Here is a 19,655-nt window from a genome sequence, read left to right as displayed (position 1 = left end):
GAAATCACTAATTTGTGTTTTAAAATTTTCCAAAAATTTTTCATCCACAAGCAATGCATTATCAAATCTCCAAAGAGGCCTTCTATTTTCTAATTGATCTAATTGTAAATCTATCCATACTCCCGCATGATCCGAAATGATAATGGGATCAATGGAAGCCTTAATCACTTTCTGCACCTTATGTGATGAAATAAAAATATAATCTATTCTTGAAAATGATTTATGAACCTGTGAACAAAATGAAAATTCCTGATCATTAAAATGAAGAATACGCCATATATCCTTCAAATCACATGATTGAACCAAATTATCTAAACCTAAAGATTTTATACTTTTACCTGGTTTTTTATCCATTAATGGATCCATTACAGCATTAAAATCTCCAGCCACCACTAAATTAGAAGCAGCCAGTGGTAACAACATACTCTGCAATTTTTTTAAGAATTCTGATTGATTCGAATTAGGGGCATATATATTGAACAACGTCAGGGCATTATTTCCCATACTTATATCAACATATAGCCATCTTCCATGTGGGTCCGAATTTACTATCTTAAAATTGGCCATACACTTTTTATTTATAAGAACTGCTACTCCTGCTTTTTTACCCTCTGCTGGAGCAAAAAAACATTCTTTCACCTACCCACCCACCCATTAGTTTCTGTGATTCCTTTATATTAAGATGGGTCTCCTGCAGACAATAAACATCCGCGTTTTGCTTCTTTAAAAATGATAATACCTTTTTCCTTTTGATTACATGATTCAGGCCATTGACATTAATAGAAAATATCTTAAAACACATAATATATTTTATACTCCTTATCATAATCTTCCTCTTCCCTTCTTCCATAACTAAGATCTAAAAAACTTCTCCCCATGGCACACATTCTTACCTCCAAATTACCCAATCCCTTATTAATCTTTTCCTTTTATTTTATTGTTTTACTGGATGGTAATCTTGAAATCCATGTTAATTAACAAATGGAGTTGAATCTATGATCAGGACACTAATTTGAAATCAGACAACTACACAGCATCCCAGAAGAACTAAGTCAAAAGATAAAGGTGTCATGGTTAGTTTAGTTTTTACTACAGCTAAACAGAAAAAAAAATGATATCAAAAGTATTGTTTGTAAAATTGATTTTGAAATAACTGCCAGAAATCATGGCAAAAATGTTTAATACATTAAACCCTTGCGACTTCAGTTTGCAAATCGCGGACTCAGTAATTCACGGTATTTTCTGACTGCCTCTTCCTGGTACTAAAGTCAGGCTACACCAATCAGGAAACAAGTTCTCTGCTGAAGACAACATGCATTTCTGCAGGATTTCAATGTACTTCACTGCATTCACCATGCCCTCTATACAATGTGAAGACGACTAACACCACTTACCACCATATATCCCCATACCATGACCTTTGTAGGATGCTTAACTGACAGGTTAAGGCAGGGGTGTCAAAGTCCCTCCTCGAGGGCCGTAATCCAGTCGGGTTTTCAGGATTTCCCCAATGAATATGCATTGAAAGCAGTGCATGCACATAGATCTCATGCATATTCATTGGGGAAATCCTGAAAACCCGACTGGATTCCGGCCCTCGAGGACCGACTTTGACACCTGTGGGTTAAGGCATTCAGGCTTGAATTCTTCTCCTGGATATCTGCACACATATGTTCTGCACTGATTACCCAAAATGCAGAAAGTGCTCTCATCACTAAACACATTTCCTTTGCCACTTGCCATACTGCACAGCGCATGCCATTCTTCGCTTTCTTTGCTGCACAGTCAGTAGTGGCTTTTACCTAGCTTTACACCCTCTCAAACCAAATTCCAGGCACATATACCTCACTGTGCTTGTACTAATCAAGGCTGAGCACTTGTCTTATCACTCTCTTAGCAACCGAGGCAATATCAGCTTCTTATTGCCAAGAGATGTGCATCTCAACACTCGCTCTTGTTTGTAACTTGTCTTTCTTGGTTAACCTGAACGCTTTCTATCCTGTGTTCCTCCTGTCTCCTTCTTCTGAAGCACCCTGATCACTGTACTTTGATTGCATCCCACTCTCTGTGCAATCTGCCTGCTGGAATACCCCTCTTCACCAAGAACCACTATTCAAACCCTGTTTTCCTTCAACAAACTGAAATTTGGACTTCATTGCTATTGATGTCACTGGTCAATCAGTTTGAATGACACCAGTTGCAGGAATCCCAGAAATTTATACACGTCCCGCCATGTAATGAAGCTTAATGCTGACTGGCTGCAAAAATATCACTTCTGATTTGCTGCAAATGCTAACACTGCTGATTGAATTTTGATTCAATTTTCAAATAAACTCTTATGCCCATTATCAAAATCATTCTGATCAATTTGATGTAAGTGAACAGTCAGTTTTATCAAGGAATTATCAGAAATTTCATGGAATTATTACTTTTCAGACAAAATTATGTTCAGTTTGTAGCTTAAATTATGTTGAGTTTCAAATGACTTTTGCACACCACTGTAACCCCAACTTAATTGCCATTATCTACAGATTGTGGTGCTGTTTTACAAAGATTAGGTTCTTACCTTGATAATATCTTTTCCAATAGATAGGAATGTATGCTGAACCGCAGGGTTATCCATGCATGCGCACAAGCATAATGCAGAAGATGCCAATCAAAGTTTTTCAGTTCCTCCGCTATCTCCCCGGTCTCTGCTGCTCCCTTCAGTTCATACCAAAGTGAGCAACAGCCCTTTAGAAGGAAATAGGAGAAGGGGGGGACAGGGAACTCCCCACAACCAAGTATCCAATCTGCCTAGATAAATGTAAAACTATCATTGAATAAACAGTAATGCAAGGAAAACTTAAACATCAGAGGAATCATGAATGCAAGAAAAATAGATTTTAAACAAGAACATAACAGCCTGAACATTTATAGAGCTCAAATATTCCTCCCTTTTAAGTATACAGAAATTCTTCATAATCTCTTAGACTGAGTGACAGAGAACTCTTAACTACGAAGTGGACCATGAAGCTTAAGTCAGAAAGCAGGCAGATGTTGGGCAGGGGATTCAGCATACCATTCCTATCTACTGGAAAAGATATTATCAAGGTAAGAACCTAATCTCTTTTTCCAGTGCAATAGGAATGGAATGCTGAACCTTAGAGGTGTTTACTTAAGCAATCCCCAAACTCTTGGGTGGGATAGAGGAGCCTGCTCATAGTACCGAGGACCCAAAAAGCGGTATCCTCCCATGCTGCTACATTCACCCTGTAGAATTTGGAAAAAAGTATGAAGGGAAGACCAGGATACTGATCTACAAATCTCCTCATGTGGAACTGTCCGAGCTTCTATCCAAGAGGCCACGCCCTTTCTCGAATGCACCTTTAAGAAGACAGGTTTGCTGCAATCGATGTAGGCAGAGGATATACCTCTATGAATCCATCTAGAGATTGTAACCTCGGAGGCAGGTCTGCCTCATCTCATCTGATGATCTGAGAGACAAAAATTCATTGGTTACATCCAGATACGGCAATAAGTACTCTTCTGAAGTACAAAACCTTAAAGCCTCATCTTTTATTTTTAACCAGTCTAACTTCTTGATTGAAATGGAATACTGAAATGACCTTCAGCAAAAAGGAGGGAACTGTATGCAAGGCCACTCCTGCTTCAGCGATCCTGAAAAATTATTCTCTACATGACGGGGCCCACAATTCTGAAACTCTCCTGGCAGAAGTAATAGTCACCAAAAATTCTGCTTTAACCATCGGATCCATGAGTGAAGCTTCCTGTAAGGGTTCATACAGGGCACTGCTAAGTCCCTATAAGACCATATTAAGGTTCCAGGATAGAAATAGTTCTTGAATCAGAGGCTGCAGTCTCAGGGCACCCATCAGCAACCTATGCCCAGAGAGGCAACTAGTGAAGCTCTCTTCTCTCGGCCCCAGAAACAAGAGTCCTGCTACTTGAACTCTAAGGGATGCCACTGACATTCCCTTGTCAAGACCTTCTTGCAGGAATGCCAGTATAGATGAAATGAGAGTGCCAGTATAGATGAAATGAGAACACTGCCTAGCTCTAACTCTTCTTTGCTGCGCCGTCTCCCATGCCTTAGCACAGGGGTGCCCAAAAGATCGATCACGATTGACCAGTAGATTGCAAAGGAAACGTAAGTCGATAGCAGAGCCACAATAGACTCACATTGCCTTTGCGTTCTGATCTCCCTGCTTCCCCGACGCAAGGCCAATTGCTCCCTGGCTGGCCCGAACTTCCTCTCCGACATTAGAATTGACGTTGGGGGGGGGGAGGAAGAGGCTTGTGGGCCTGGCACTTGTATGCGCCTGGCGTCGGGAAAGCAGGGACAAATCAGCAGCGGTGGCTTGGTGGGGGCAGGGAGAGAGAAAGACAGAAAGAAAGAAAAAGGGGGGCAGAGAGAGAGAGCGAGAAAAATGGGGGCAGGGAGAGCGAGAAAAACGGGGGCAGGGAGAGCGAGAGAGAGAAAAACGGGGGCAGGGAGAGAGCGCGCGAGAGAAAAATGGGGGCTGTGTAGTCTATTCCCACCAGCACAAGCTGAGGCAGAGGGTGAGTCCATCAGGCTCTGATTTCATAGTCCAGAACAGGAGTGTCAAATGTCGGTCTGCGAGGCCCGCAATCCAGTCAGGTTTTCAGGATTTCCCCAAGAATATGCATGAGATCTATTTGCATGCACTGCTTTCATTGTATGCTAATAGATCTCATGCATATTCTTTGGGGAAATCCTGAAAACCTGACTGGATTGTGGTCCTCGAGGACCAACATTTGACACCCCTGGTCTAGAATTAGAGGCATGTGTCATGAAGGAGGCTGTGGCTGCAGCCTTAACCCTTAAGATCAAAGCCTTAAACTGCCTCTGGAGGACCATATCTAAACTGCGGCCCTGTGGATCTTTTAAAACCACCACTCTCTCACCTAGTAGGGAAGTGCGTTTGGTCACTTGGGCAACCAGGGAGTCCACCTTTGGCAAAGCAAACATTTGCTGGATCTCCTGATCCATGGGATATAGTTTAGCAATGGTTTTAGCCATCCTTAGGTATCCTTCAGGAATCTCCCAGGGCTCTGTGATTAGGACCTTCATGTCTAGGTGCCATGGAAGAGATGTGGGCTAAGCCCAGACCCCACTCAGAAAAGAACACTGGGAAGATGGGGGTTTGTGGAGGGTCTATTTTCAGTTCTCGGAGGGACTCTTAATGATCCCCATTAGGGATGAGGAGTTTAAAAAGTCAATGGACTAAGGAATCGTTAGGAATCTATAGCCAATACTTTTGATCCTCTGAATGGGAGGTTGCTTCGCCCATCAGAGAAGCCTCAATTTGGAACAATACAGGTATTAAATCTGACTCCTCGTCCTCCAAGTCCCTGTCTGAAGGATCATCATAGTCCAGAATAGCCTTCACTTTCAGGGAGGAAGCGATCTAACACTCCATCAAGGTCTGCTTGTTCGTGGACTTGCCCAGTGGATTTCTGCATTGTGCATAAGCCTGCCAAAGGAGATTAATAAACTATGGGGTAAAGGAATGAGAAAGCAAGTCTCCTTGTCCCTTGGGGTGTAGCAGGCATCTTTTCTTGAAATGCAAAGCTTCTAAGCGCTGAAAGTGTGCAGAGTCCTGTCCCGAGGCTCTAGAAGAAATTTCATTCCCCCTGATAGGCCTTTCTTCAGCCCTAATAGCCTGCGGAGGAGTTAAACCTAAAACTCCTACCCCTCCTTCCCTTGCCGTACAGCATGTGGCACAAGGATGCAGCCACTTATAGAGCACAAGGCATGCTATAGGGGTATTAGGGTCTAAGGACTCCACCCCTACCAATTTTGAGGCAAAATGAGGTGTTTTAAGGGAGTTTGAGAACCAAAAAAAAAAAAAAAAATCTGAAATCCAAGATGGCCACCGCAGCAGTGTTTTGGAACCAAAATATTGTTTTAAAATGTTTCAGGGCCAACCAAAAATAACTATCATGTTTCCCCTCACACATCTCCTTGTGCAGCATCTTTCTATTCCTTCCTCCCATCCCCCTGTGCAGTAGAACCTCACCAACCTTCTCATCAAGAGACTGACATACCATACCTCCGAGGTCTCCAAAAACAGCAGTGGTGAAGCAGCCCAATCAGAGTTGTCGCCACTGCTGCTTTAGGAGGCTTTAGAGTGGAAGTATGTCAGGTCTCACCAGGGTTGGGGGGGGGGGGGGGGTCGCTGAATCAACAAGTCCGATTTATTTGGCGAATCAGGCAGCACTGGCGTCAGGGATGGAGTTGGGGAGTGTCAGGGACATTCGGAGGTCGATCTTAACTAGGGCTTATTTTTGGGGTAGGGCTTATATTAGGAACATCTTTAAAAATCATGCTAGGTCTTATTTTCGGGGAAACACGGTAAAAATAGGATTTTAGGGTGGATGTACAAAGCTCTAGCTACAGAAACAGTCAAAACAGTTTTAAAGACATACAATTTTCCCCAAAGGCCTGTACTCACAGACCATGTGCAGGTGAAAAGATGTTGTAGCCTGCTTCAGCTCCTTGAAAGAGCAGCTGGATCTGGAGGAATTTTCTGCCTAAATCCTCCAGTCAGCTATCATGCCAAGATCTTCAGGCTGCCAGCTGAACCTCAGTTAGACTGAACTGCCATCCCCTTGTTGCAACAAATGCCAAAAAGAGAAAAGCAGCCAGCACCATGAGCGCCCCAAAGGATGCTATTGATGCCTAATAGTCTGTGCTCAAGCTCCTGACCAAGTCAAGGAAGCGAGCAAATGCTGAAGGATACACCTACCAGCTGCAGTCTGCTCCTCTCCAAGCACAGACAGTCCAGGAGCAAAGTAAAACTGCATACAAAGGAAAGAAATGGCAAAACCCACTGCAAAAACAAAGAAATAAAGAGACCAGAATGACACCTTCAGAAAGAAGAACTGAAGGGGGCAGCAGAGACCGGGGAGGAGGAGGAGCTGAAAAGCTGCAATTGACATCCTCTGCAGTATGCTTGCAAGCATTAATGGATAATTCTATGGTTCAGCATACCATTCCTATTGCACTGGAGTGAACTTTAGTGTGAAATACTGCACAATTCAATCTAAAAAACAAAGAATGGATTCAAGGGAGAAAAAAAGTATTTTAGAAACAAGGATAAAGGACTACAGATGAACATACTTAAAAAAAAAACAAAAAAAAAAAAAATAAACTACGGTATCAATGGCGATTAAAATAACTTCCAAAGCAAGGAAAATGTCCCAATAAACTTATTTTCGTTATTTTAAGTTGGTGTGTCTGGTAGTGCTATAGAAATAATAGTAGTAGTCTCTATTTAGCGGTTTCTTTCTGTTACACACCTTGGCCCTTGTTTAGGGGAAGACAGACGAGAAAAATCGAGATTAGGTTAGAAAGGGTAAAGAAACACACACTGCTGTTAGTACTGTATGTTTCAAAACGGATAAAAGATGAGTGTCCAATACTCTCCTATACCAAATCTCCAGTCAAACTTTATGAAAATATTTTTAAAACGCTGCTTCTTTTAGAAAGTAAACAACAAAACCAAAACGACTATTAACAATTAAATTGCCACTAGACAACAGCAGTACTAAATTTTGAAGTCCACAACATAAGCAACGCTCTGACCAAGCGAGCGAAGTCCACGGGCACCAAGTCACACACATTACTTTAGCTAGATTGTGAGCCCACCGGGACAGATAGGGCAAATGCTTGAGTAGCTGATTGTAAAACCGCTTAGATATCCTTGATAGGCGGTATATAAAATCCTAATAGAACTTGAAACATTAGAAATATAAATACACTCGTTTAACAGCCCTCACACTCCGAGTACATACATTCCTGGGCCGGTCTCCTCTTCTCGGTTCACCATCCAGTACCGCCGTCACCACTTCATCTTCCCCCGCCCTGCCATTCTACCTTCAAACTTATTACCTGATGCCACTCCCGCAGCTTTTCTCTCCGTCCCCTTTGACACAACCTTACCGGAACCAGGAAGTTACGTCAGAGAAGGGGGTGGGTCACCTGAGAGGACCTATCGCGGGCATCCTCAAAGGCACAATGAAAGAGCAAGGGAATCATGAAAATAGTTCGCAGTTAGTCCCTGTAGAAAAGTATAGGAGCCGCTCAGTGGCCACCTACTTACCCAGGGCCCTCCTGGACGTCCACGTACGGTCTTCTCCTCCCGTCAATAATTCAGCGCCGTATTTGCTCTCTATCGGGGCTGATACAGCAAGGTTCTCACTAACATCCGCACGAGCCAGCAGCATCAGATTACTGGCGCAGGCGTATGGCGATCGCTGCACGTGAAATTGCCACACCCACGCGCCAGTAGCTGAAGTAATGACCTCAAACGACCGGCCCGTGCAGGTATAGGTGAGAGCCAGCTGTCAGCGAGAGAGCACATGGTGCTCAGCTGAATTGTAAACTTACTGTATAGTACTGTTTACCTTGGTGTGAAATAGTTGTGTGTGTTTTTTTATTTTGGGGTTTTAAAAACAATTTTATATATAGACTTGGAGGCGTCGTTAAAAGTAGACTGAAGGTTATAGGTATATTGTGAAATCAAGCTACTCTGATATGTTAGGCCAACTATGCATGAGTGGTGACGTAGGGTTCAGCTAAAAGACAGCGCCTCGGATCTTCGAAGCAGTATCTTTTAAAAGTTATTTTGTCTTGACTGCCACTGTTCTGTCCCTCTCTGGGGAGTCTCGCCCCAGTCTAGCATGCTGTTCTTTTTGTGAGGGTATGGGACCCTACCGAAAGTAACTGACCAGTCCATCGCATACGGAAAGTAGTAGCAGGCCTTTTCTATCTGCAATTGATCTTGGTGCTGCTGGGAGAGGGGAAATCTAATGGTCAATGGGGAAGAGAAACAATAAATAGTACAAGAAAGACATTTAAACGTGGGTTGATGATAGAGGAAGAGAAGCGACGCGACCCGATCTCTTGATCCTGTTCCTTTTCAGCTCCAGCATCAAAAGTTACGCCAAGGTTTATGCAAAAAAAAAAAATAAAAAAAAAAAAAAAAAAAAATATATATATATATATATATATAAAAATATATATATATATATATATATATATATAAATATATATATAAAATTGCAATATATATATATTGCAATTTTCTTGAACAGAATTCCCCCATTCTAAGAGGAATATCTCACCATAGGCAGGCTTGCAAATCTATCTTTGTGTACCTGAAATCTTCACAGACGTTCAGTCCTAGATTGGCAGCCATCTAAAATTAAACTTGGCAAAGACACAGCTGATCTTTCCACCTAAAACCATATCTCCTCTTCCCCGTTCTTTATTTCTGTGAAAACACCCTAATCCTCCCTGTCCCTTCAGCTTGCAACTTTGGGGTAATTTGACTCATCAAGCTCCTTCTCCACACAGTCCAAACAGATTGCCAAAACCTGTCACTTCTTTTTCTACCATACCACTAAGTCAGACCCTTCCTTTCCCAGTGCACTGCCAAGAAAAACCCTCATCACCTCTCCCCAAGACTACTGGAACCTGCTTCTCACCAGCCTTCTGCTAAACCATCTCTCTCCCCTTTAATCTGTTCAGAACTTTGCTGCATACTTCATATTTCATCAATGTCACTATTGCCTCATTACCCCTCTCAGGTCACTTCATTGGTTCCCTATCCGTTTCTACAAGTGTACTGTATTCTTTCCCAGCTCCTTAGTATTTCTCCCTGCAATCCACTCAAGGGCTAAGTCTCTCTCTTCTCTACAGCCAACTCCAGTCTCTGTCCCTTCTACCTTGCTGTACCTACCTGACTTGATATATCAAGCTGTTTCTGGCAGTATTCAATCTAGACTCAAAGCTCACTTCTTAATTCCAAACTCCAACCCATCTTCTAAGCATCAATATCCGTCTTATTCCCTCTATAATTCCCCCACTTGAGCAAAGTATTGATGCACCTTCTTGTCATTTGTCTGTCCTGACTAGATTGTAAACTTTTTTGAAAATGGAGTATCTCTTCTGTGTTTTGATGTACAGTGCTGCCTCGGTCAGTTCAGGCAATCTCTTGGGCTTGCCCTCTGCCCGAGTCCTTCCTTTTCATGTAACTTCTGTTTTGTGAAACAGGAAGTTACATCAGAGGGAAAGCCCAAGAGCGGGCCTATGCAGATTGGTGGCAAAGGCTGAGAACATCTGGTACTCTGTTATGCTTCCACCCTCAGACCTCCAATGTGTGTGTGTGGGGGGGGGGGAGGGGGGAGAGGGCTGCCACTGCTGGTGGACTCAGACCCACATGGGAGTATGTGTTGCTGCTGACACTGGACCCGGGAGGGAGAAAATGCTAGACCTGGGGGGGGGACTGGCTGGAGAGAGAGCGAGACACTGTGTTAGTGTGTGTTTTAACCACATGGGGTGGGGTGGGGTGGGGTGGAGGAAGGGAAGAAAAAGAAGGTGGTGGTTCATCACAAACTGCCAGGGGTAGATGAGAACATGAGAAGAGGGGTTAGGCAGAAATTTTCCTTAAGACTGGATCCTTGGCAGGTGCTGGACCTGCAGGGAGGAGAGAAGGGAATGTACAGAGATGAAAGATGGATGTTGAGCAAAGAGAAAGAAAATGTCAAATGGGTAGGAGACCCTGGTGAGCAAGTTAAGACGAACAGAAACGAGAGCATTCTCTCAGCTGCCTCATTATCTCTTTTCACTTCTCTCCCCCTATGTTCCCCCCTGCGAGCTCCACTCAACTGGTAAGTCCCTCCTATCTGTGCCCTTCTCAGCCTCTGCTAACTCTAGATTCAGTCCTTTCTGTCTTGCTGCGCCATATGTCTGGAACAAACTGCCATGGGCTCCTTCTCTGACAGTGTTCAACTCCAAGTTAAAAGCTCACCTCTTTGAGAGTGTTTTCAACTCCTAACTCTCCTCCTTGGGTTCTGCATCCCCAACCCTCTATGTCATGTCTGTCTGTCCAAGTTAGATTATAAACTCTTCTGAGCAGGGACTGTAATGTTAAAATATACAGCACTGTGTATGCCATAGAAGTGTTAAGTAGTAGTAGCCTGGGACCAACATGATTTGAATAAATAAAAATGATCCGACAATAAAAGATAGAAAAAATAAATTTTATTTTGCGATTCAGATTTGAAATGTGGATCCTGCTAGAGCTGTTTGACAGCAAGCCCAAGCTAGGACCTAATAGTGTTTGTTTACATTTACATCATGACTATTTTTCCTTTTACAATTTGTTTGCATCATGGGTTTGTAAAGTTTCATTATGTATGTTAAGAACATATGAATTGCCATATTGGTACCGACCTAAGGTCCATCAAGCCCAGAATCCTGTTTCCAACAGTGGCCAACCCAAGTCACAAGTTCCTGGCAAGATTTGTAAACTGTGTAGAACAGGCTGCAGTATATCTATATAAATAAATGATTAAGTTTTAAAACACAGCACTAGCATATACTGTATTTTTATGCTGCTATGCATGAATTGCTACTTGTTGCCTTAACCTTTCCCATTCATTTCTGAGGCTTTTGTTGAAAACATCATATTTTGTGAATCACTTTCCTTCCAACTTATTTAAGGGAGACAGCATACAAACCTAACATTCAAATGCCTCAAAGATGTACAATTACGCATTAGGAGGAATTTTTATTTTCAGTGGAAAGTTCTTGAACAAGGGGTAAGAGGCTGAGTTAGGAATATCTAATTTGACTTCACCCAAAAGGTAGTGGATATATGGAAGAGTCCCTTTGCTGGAAGTAGAAATCAAGACAGAAACAGTTTTCAACAAAACCTTACAATATGTTTATCATTATACTAGGAAGACTAAGATGGGCCTTTTGATATATCTAAAAACAAAAGGAATTGACCCTTTTGATATATCTGCCATCATCTACTCTACCATATTAGTATGAACTTAAGTCAGCAATTAGACAACTACTTTTGTCTGCGAATAAATTCTGTGGGCCCACTACTCAGAGCTTGCGGTAAGCAGTGCTTTAACTGCCCCTGAAGGTATTCAACTTGAATATTCAACTGTGCTATTTCTAGCGATCACCACTGAATATCCAGGTTTTTCAATGCCAGCTAATGCATGGCCTGTTAAGTTGATATTCAGCCTTAACCAGCCATTTAGCAGGTAAAGAAAGGCATGCTTTTTATACCTGGCTGCTTTAAATTCTGAATATTGGGACTTACACAGTCATACATCCCCTCCCCCTCCAACAGCACCAGCTTATTTATCAGAACCAACTGGACATTTTCATTTGTGATAACTGGTTATCGATGCTGAAAATGCCTGGTAAGCCACCAAGACACAAGTTAACCAATTGGCAGCCTTTCCTGGCCAGTTAACTTGTGCTAAATACAACAGCTGGTGTGTTTCTACACAAGTCTATTAGCACTATTAAGCATCTATCTTTCTTGCTTCTATGTATAGTCACCAGCACCTTTTGTTGATATGACTACATCAGAGCCAGCCTTGTACATTCCTTTATGCTTATTGTTACACAGCAAAGTGAATGTTCTACTGAATGTTAGTGTGCAACAAAGAGGAACCTATGTATAAGGCAGCTCTGATCCTGGAGGCATCTCAGCCAGTCAAGTTTTCAGAATATCCACAGTGAATATTCATGAGAGATTTATATGCAGTGGACAGGGTCTTAGGTACTGGTATGCACTGGGAAGGGGAAGGCAGCTATTTTGAAGAAGGCCTATCAACAGGAGAGAGTGGGCATCTCTCCTGCTGGTCTTCCAAATAAGGTACAGGGTGTGGAGTGTCAGGGGCTATACAGTCAGCCAGGTGGAAAGAGAGTTGACTCCTCAAGCTGGGTGGGGACGGGTCCTTGAAGGGGGCTCATCCCAACTCACTAGCCCACTAGGGATTTTTTTTGGGGGGAGAGACTCCCCATCAGCTGATTCACAGCTTCCCCTGTTGGTGGAGCTCCAATCAGCTGATTGGGGCCTCTGCCAACTCCAACTGATCATGGCCCCAGAACTGGCAGCTGAAGCCACAAAGCAGCTGGGTGGGAAGGAGAACTAAAGATGGTCTTTATTAAAGAGGCGCAGCTGTTGTGCGTGTGTAATGTGTGCATGCACAACACCCACCCACAGAGCTGCCAGAAATTAATGACCTTAAAGAGGGGGTCTCTTCTGAGCATCACTAGGAGAGCTCATTTAAATACTAATGAGCTCCTAGCGATGCACTTGCATAGGGTTCTCTGGCTGCTACTACAGTCCATAGCAGAAAAAGCGAACTCTTTTGAGCATCGGCAAGAGTTTCCAAGCAAGACTGGTTAAAATCGGTCTTACTTGCTTGGAAACCTTTTGTGAATCAGGGCCTAAGTATCAAGTAAGTTTATTTTTCATACCTCTCCACTCAATATGAGGTTGTATTTAACACTCTTAAATATCTAAAATATGAAATGATGAGCTTCCTTTGTCAGTGGTTCACCTCATATTCATCAGTGATTAGGACAGCGATTCTCATACTAGCCATCAAGAGCACATTAGCCAATCTGGTTACAGGCAAACCATAATGGTACACATCTTCCTATACTTAGGCCTGAGAACCAAGCTAGTGTATATAAATCTCTCATGCCTAGTTGCAAGGGCTAGCCTGAAAACCAGAGCAGCAAGGGTGCCAGAATGGAGTAAGAACCATTGACAGAAAGCTTTGCTTTTAGCTCTGTGCATTCAAAAGAAGTGCATCTGCTGAACAGCTAAACATAATCCAAAGCAGAATGGTCCATAATCTTATTTACCCAGTGCTGTCTTGTATATCCAGTAAGCATATACATACATTTTCAAGCTGCTGACTACTTACTACTTAGTGCTGCCCGATTAATGATTTGAATCAATTCACTGATTCATTCCGGGTGAATCGATTCGAATCGATTCAAAAACAAACAATCAAAAAAAATCGGCCTCCCGATTCATTGTCTGACCCGCCTCCTAAAGCAGGATCGGCAGCGCTGCCTCTTGCTGGCTGGCCGCTGCTGCTCCTACTTTAGAGGGCGAGGGTGCAGGCCTGAGGTAGTGCTGTCACTTCCTGATGGGATTCAGGGCCACCTCCCTGCGCGGCTGGGTGCGAGAGAGCAGGCTTAGCTAAGGGGCCGGGGAAGTCATGCAGCAGGAGAGCAGACCAAAAGCAGGTTCCTGTCACGGGCCCTGGAGAAGATCCTGGCTGACAAGGAAGTGAAGCTCTCCCAGCATTCCCAGTTGCGCAAAGCCTGTGAGGTGGCCCTAGGTAAGCCCGAGGGGGAAGGGGGGCGGCCCTCCTTCATATGCATTCGGGCCCCATGTTTACTCGATACAGGGTTTATCGGGCAAAAGGAGGGTCTGCGCCTCAGCTGGAAGTTTTCAAAAACATGTGCTCCTGTGCTTGTCAGCCTCTGCAGCCTTCTTTTCAGGTTTCTCAGTGTTCCTGTATCCCAGGCTACCTGCGGGCCTCCCAGCTAACTCCCTTCTATTGGCAACTGCTAATCTGGCCGGAATGTTCAAAGCCTGGCGCTAGGGATTGTGGGATTTGTAGGTCTTTTTTAACCTTTTAATCATGAGTAAGCTGAGCAACGGCATTAAGATTTCAAAGGATGAAAGTCTGAGAGGACTCGCTGATGTCCCTGATGGGTTGCAAGAGAGAGGCAAGGGGAAGGAGCAGGATGGTTCGGGGTGGGGGGGATAAAGTTAATATTTATATTGTCTATTGACAACATTTTCAGTTAGCTTTTGGCATTTGGGAGTTTGAAAGTTTACCCATTTCAGGTTTAGGCACAAGTTAGGGATTTTCTAGTCTCGCACAGGCTTGATTTTTATGACTTGTTTAGACCTGGAATCTTGACCTGCTTATCTAAAACTTTTACTATACCTATTAATTGTTTTCTTGTTCTTTGTACTGGAAAACGTGACATGGCCCAAGGCCAAAATAACTTGATCCCCTGTTACCAGAATTCAAGAGTTGTGCTTTCCATGTGCCTTGTTATAGGTAGTTGAACTGGTTTGTCTGGTATAGAAACAGAATTAGAAGTATAAAATTAATAATAAGTATTACCTTGGAAGTCAGTAAGCTTATTTAGCTCAAATGTCTAGCTTTATGTAGATGCATTTAAGCCATGATATTATTTACAAAGATATAGTAGACTAGTTACTGGTAAGTATTAATCCCCGTTTGGCATGTCTTGATCATGTCCGATGTACAAAATGAGTTTTGCCTAATCTGTCATGAGGAGAGCTATAATTTTGTCATGGGGAAAATCTGATTTGGTTTTTAAAAGGATTGTAGGAGTCCTGAGATGACATGCACAAATTATGGCAATCAGACTACCATGATTTTACAGTTACAGCTCACTAATTTTGGCAATTAATGTGCCATAACTGCAAAGCTTAAAAAATACTCCCAATTGGGCAGGAAAATCGAATCGAAAAATCGATTCAATAGGCTGAATCAAATCGAAATTTTTTTTCCTGAATCGGGCAGCACTACTTACTACTTACATAGAAGCTCAGAACACCACTCCAGGCTCATTTAGTTCACAGCCCTAAGCTTGACGTGTATGTTCCTCACTGGTTCTATTATTCAAATTTGAAAGTGCATTACAAGTGTTTACTTGTTTAAACATTATAAGAACCACTAACTCCAAACCTCAAACCATAATGCACACTCCTTTTAGTTCTCCCTACAGCTTTCTAGACCATTTTAGTTCTAACAAAGATGGTGGTGGCGGCGTTTGTAAGGACTATTTAAATACCCAAACGTCCTGATTGGCTGACTGCCGGCCATCGCTTCCGGCAGACTCCGAACAGACATAAGGGAACAATCTTATCAAAACCTTAGTCGTTTCTTCAATTATATTAAATGTTGATCCCCCCTCACAGAATTCATAGAAGAGAAGCCCATTACAGAAGCATAAGCTAAGTATTACTTAAAGAAGCTTTTAAGAAATGGATGTTTAATATTAGAGAATAATTTATAAAATATACTAAAAATTTGCACTAAAGTTAATTGCTTATATATTTTTCTAACAGGGATTATGCCTTGAAAAAGCCCCGGTGAAACATGTAGGCTAAATAATCCCAATTGCACTGACCACAAACATAAAAGTGCTTCTCCCTCTGTATCCACAGGGGTTAGGTGCAGAGCCGGACCGTAAAGTGTGAAAAACTGTGAATAACTTCTCGGCCGGCTCTGACCCACCTCCGCCTCCCAGACCTTACCTGGTGGTCTATTATGACTATTGCATTGCTACATTGTGTAACAAGTAAATATTACTTAGCTTTAGCTTGCTGCTAAAAAATCTTTCCCCTGGCGTTCAGGGGAAAGATTTTTTAGCAGCAAGCTAAAGCTAAGTAATATTTACTTGTTACACAATGTAGCAATGCAATAGTCATAATAAGCATCAAGAAATGAGCAATCCAGTCAAGTAAAACTTATTAAAAATATATAATTAGGTGGTGGAGGGTCCGTGGGGTTAAATGAGGAATTGCCCCCAGCACTCAATCTTTGTGTGCCGGGTTGTCTGATACCCCTTCCGGTCCTCTTGATCACTCGTTTTCTTTTCTTTCTTTATTTTCCTTTTTGTTTTCTCTGTGGATTTTGGATTCTGGTTTTTACTGAAAACATCCAAGTAATAAGATTGTGGAGTTGTAATTTTAGTCACCCATATCCCTCTATGCCTCTCGTAAGGAGATGTGCATCTAGTTTGCTTTTAAATCCTAGAACGGTGGATTCCGCAATAACCTCCTCTGGGAGAGCATTCCAGGTGTCCACTTCCTGACCCAACATTCCAGGACCCAACTTCCTGATATTTGTCCTGGACTTGTCCCCCCTTAGCTTCAGTCCATATCCTCTTGTCTGTGTCACATTGGACATTTTAAATAATTTTTTTTCCTGCTCTATTTTGTCGATTCCTTTCAGTATTTTGAAAGTCTCAATCATATCCCCTCGCAGTCTCCTTTTCTCAAGGGAAAACAATTCCAGTCTCTTAAGTCGTTCCTCGTATTTCAAGTTCTCCATACCTTTTATTAGCTTTGTTGCTCATCTCTGCACCCTCTCCAGCAGTTTTATATCCTTCTTTAGGTTGGGAGACCAATGTTGGACACAGTATTCCAAGTGTGGTCTGACCATTGCTCTATAAAGCGGCATTATAACTTTCTCCGATCTACTCATGATTCCTTTCTTTATCATGCCTAACATTCTGTTTGCTTTCTTTGCCGCTGCCGCGCATTGTGCCGACAGTTTCAGGGTCCTATCTATCAGTACACCCAGGTCCTTTTCTTGTTCGCTCTTACCCAGAGTTGCACCTGACATTCTATACTCGTGTTCCTTATTCTTTCTGCCTAAATGCATTACTTTGCACTTTTCCACATTAAACTTCATCTGCCATTTCTCCGACACAAGTCACTCTGGAGTTCCTCGCTATCCTTCTGCGATCTGATTGCCTGGCATAGCTTTGTGTCGTCTGCAAACTTGATGATCTCACTGGATGTTCCTTCTTCTAGGTCATTGATGAAAATATTAAATAAGATGGGCCCAAGTACCGAGCCCTGGGGCACACCGCTAGTCACTTTCTCCCAGTCTGAGAACTTCCCATTTATGCCCACTCTCTGCTTTCTATTCTCCAGCCATTTGCCTATCCATCTTAGTATATCTCCCTCTATTCCATGGCTTTGTAGTTTCCTAAGAAGTCTTTCATGTGGAACCTTGTCGAACGCTTTCTGAAAGTCCAAGTATATTATGTCTACCGGTTCTCCACTATCAATTTGTTTGTTCACGGTCTCAAAAAATTGTAGTAAATGCACTTTCAAATTTGGATAATCTAACCAGGGAGGAATGTACACATCAAGCTGTAAACTCAGTGAGCCTGGAGTGGTGTTCTCAGGTTCTATGTAAGTAAAAAACAAAAGAAATTGACCCCAAAATATCCACAAAGAAGAAAATCCAGAGAAAACCAAAAAAACTCTGTGGAGTGACGATGTTCCTAAATGGACTTTATTTGAAAGTGTCAAAGTTCCAAAGATACACTGAAATCATCCACATAAAATAATTTCATCCATATAAAAATGAATCATCCACATAAAAGCCTTAAAGGACCTAGTCCGCTAGGGATACAGGACCCAACACGGTCCGCGTTTCGACAAAAAGTCTTCTTTGAGGGTCCTATAAAGGTGAATACGTGGGAAACAATTGTGTGGTGAGCCGGAAGTGAGACACTGCTTGCATTTCTCTCCGAGAGAACGAGAGCCAGAAGGCCTTGAGCATGCGCAGATGCTCAAGGCCCAGCCTAGGCAAGAGGCGGGAGTTCGCATTCACCCTTACAACGAACAGAAGGGGTAAGGACCATGCTTGGGAGGAAGGGCAGGCGGATGCCGCTTTTAGCACGGGGGTGCTTTGCAGTTCTCGCGGGGGGGGGCGTTCGCGGGGAGGGGGAGGGTTGAGATGCCGGTTCAGAGGGGTGCGTGCTGGTTAGAGCGGGGGGGGGGGGAGGGGATGATGGAGCAGCCGCCGGTAGCCTCGGGGGGGGGGGGGGGGGGGGTTGGTGGAACGAATTGTTCAAGTTTCCATTATCTTCTATGGGGGAAAGTTGCTTTGATATACGAGTGTTTTGGTTTAAGAGCATGCTTCCGGAACGAATTATGCTCTTAAACCAAGGTACCACTGTATATACAAGACAGCACTGTTATATTTGAATTTTTCAAGTCCAATATTATATGTTCTTTGGAAAAACAATATATGTAGATTATTAAATATACACTTCAATTTAGCAGATTTCGGCATCTATGTACATTGCTATAGACCTCGCCCCTGTACACGCCTAACAGTGTACTATCATATCAACGTGTGCATATCAGCCACAAACGCGCAACAAATGACTAATAAAATTACATTCCAGCCAGGTGTGTAGATCTCTGGTCCAAGAAAACGTATCCATTCATTTCTAACCACCACCCTCCTCCCAATCAAGTCGGAAAGATCTTAAAACTGACCGATTTTAGGCGGTATTCGCATTTATGGTGAATCTGGGTCTTAACAAATTGATTTTTGACATCAAAATGCATGACAACCCTGCGCCCAGCGACCTTTCTTTACATGCCCAGTACAAAATGAGACACCAGGGAAGTCTCGGTGCCACACACCGTCCCAGAACCGTGCGCTCCCCACTCTCTTCTAATACACAGCTGCGTCTGCCTGCCCGAGAAGCGGAGGAGCCCTTTGAACAACTACCCGCCAACTCACCTATAAAGCGATTCTTCTGTACGCAAATCACAAACACTCCCGTAAAGCCGGATCGTGAATCTCCGCTCCCGCGCTCAGATAAAAACACACGCCTCCTTGATATCTTTATATGACACTTTCCCAGGTACAGCCCAGACAGCGACCTGCCGCGAGCACACAGCGAGCCTGTCCTGGAAGCCAATGAAAACGCACTGCACAACCTGCCCGGCCCATCGAGACCCGCCTACCAATCCTGCCGCCGACCAATAGCTGAGCAGACAGGGCGGTGTCAGGTGGACGGGGAAAAGGAGGCGAATGGTGTGAGAAAGTGACGCTAGGTGGCCAGAGAGTGATGGCCAATTGGCAGGCGGCAGGCGAAATCGTCAGCCAATGGCAGCGCGCGTCCGATTTCTGGCGCGGTAGCACGCAGGCTTTGCTCTCGAATCCCAGACCAAAGAGTGAAGCGGTTACTAGGTGACGTGAGTCTCCAT

The 19,655-nt window shown here is 43.3% G+C and overlaps 1 protein-coding gene across 5 annotated transcripts in view; it reads right to left on the bottom strand.

Moving 5' to 3' along the window:
- The window catches only part of HMGCS1 (3-hydroxy-3-methylglutaryl-CoA synthase 1), a 69,978-nt gene extending 50,630 nt beyond the window's left edge, over positions 1 to 19,348 (bottom strand). For 2 of the 5 annotated variants that reach the window (XR_004538203.1, XM_033931856.1), the window contains exon 1: positions 7,822 to 7,957. Coding sequence is in view for 1 of the 5 variants with exons in the window: in XM_033931856.1 (XP_033787747.1) it covers positions 7,822 to 7,856 (35 nt within the window). In the remaining 4 variants the exon portion in view is untranslated. Of the gene's footprint in view, positions 1 to 7,821; positions 8,055 to 8,129; positions 8,279 to 19,185 lie in introns of those variants that run through there. The other 3 variants (XM_033931866.1, XM_033931885.1, XM_033931875.1) reach the window with 3 other exon arrangements.
- Between the last annotated feature and the right edge of the window lie 307 nt (positions 19,349 to 19,655).

Source organism: Geotrypetes seraphini, chromosome 1 (assembly GCF_902459505.1).
Source record: "Geotrypetes seraphini chromosome 1, aGeoSer1.1, whole genome shotgun sequence".
Taxonomy (NCBI): Eukaryota; Metazoa; Chordata; class Amphibia; order Gymnophiona; family Dermophiidae; genus Geotrypetes; species Geotrypetes seraphini.
This window is presented reverse-complemented; position numbering and strand designations above follow the sequence as displayed.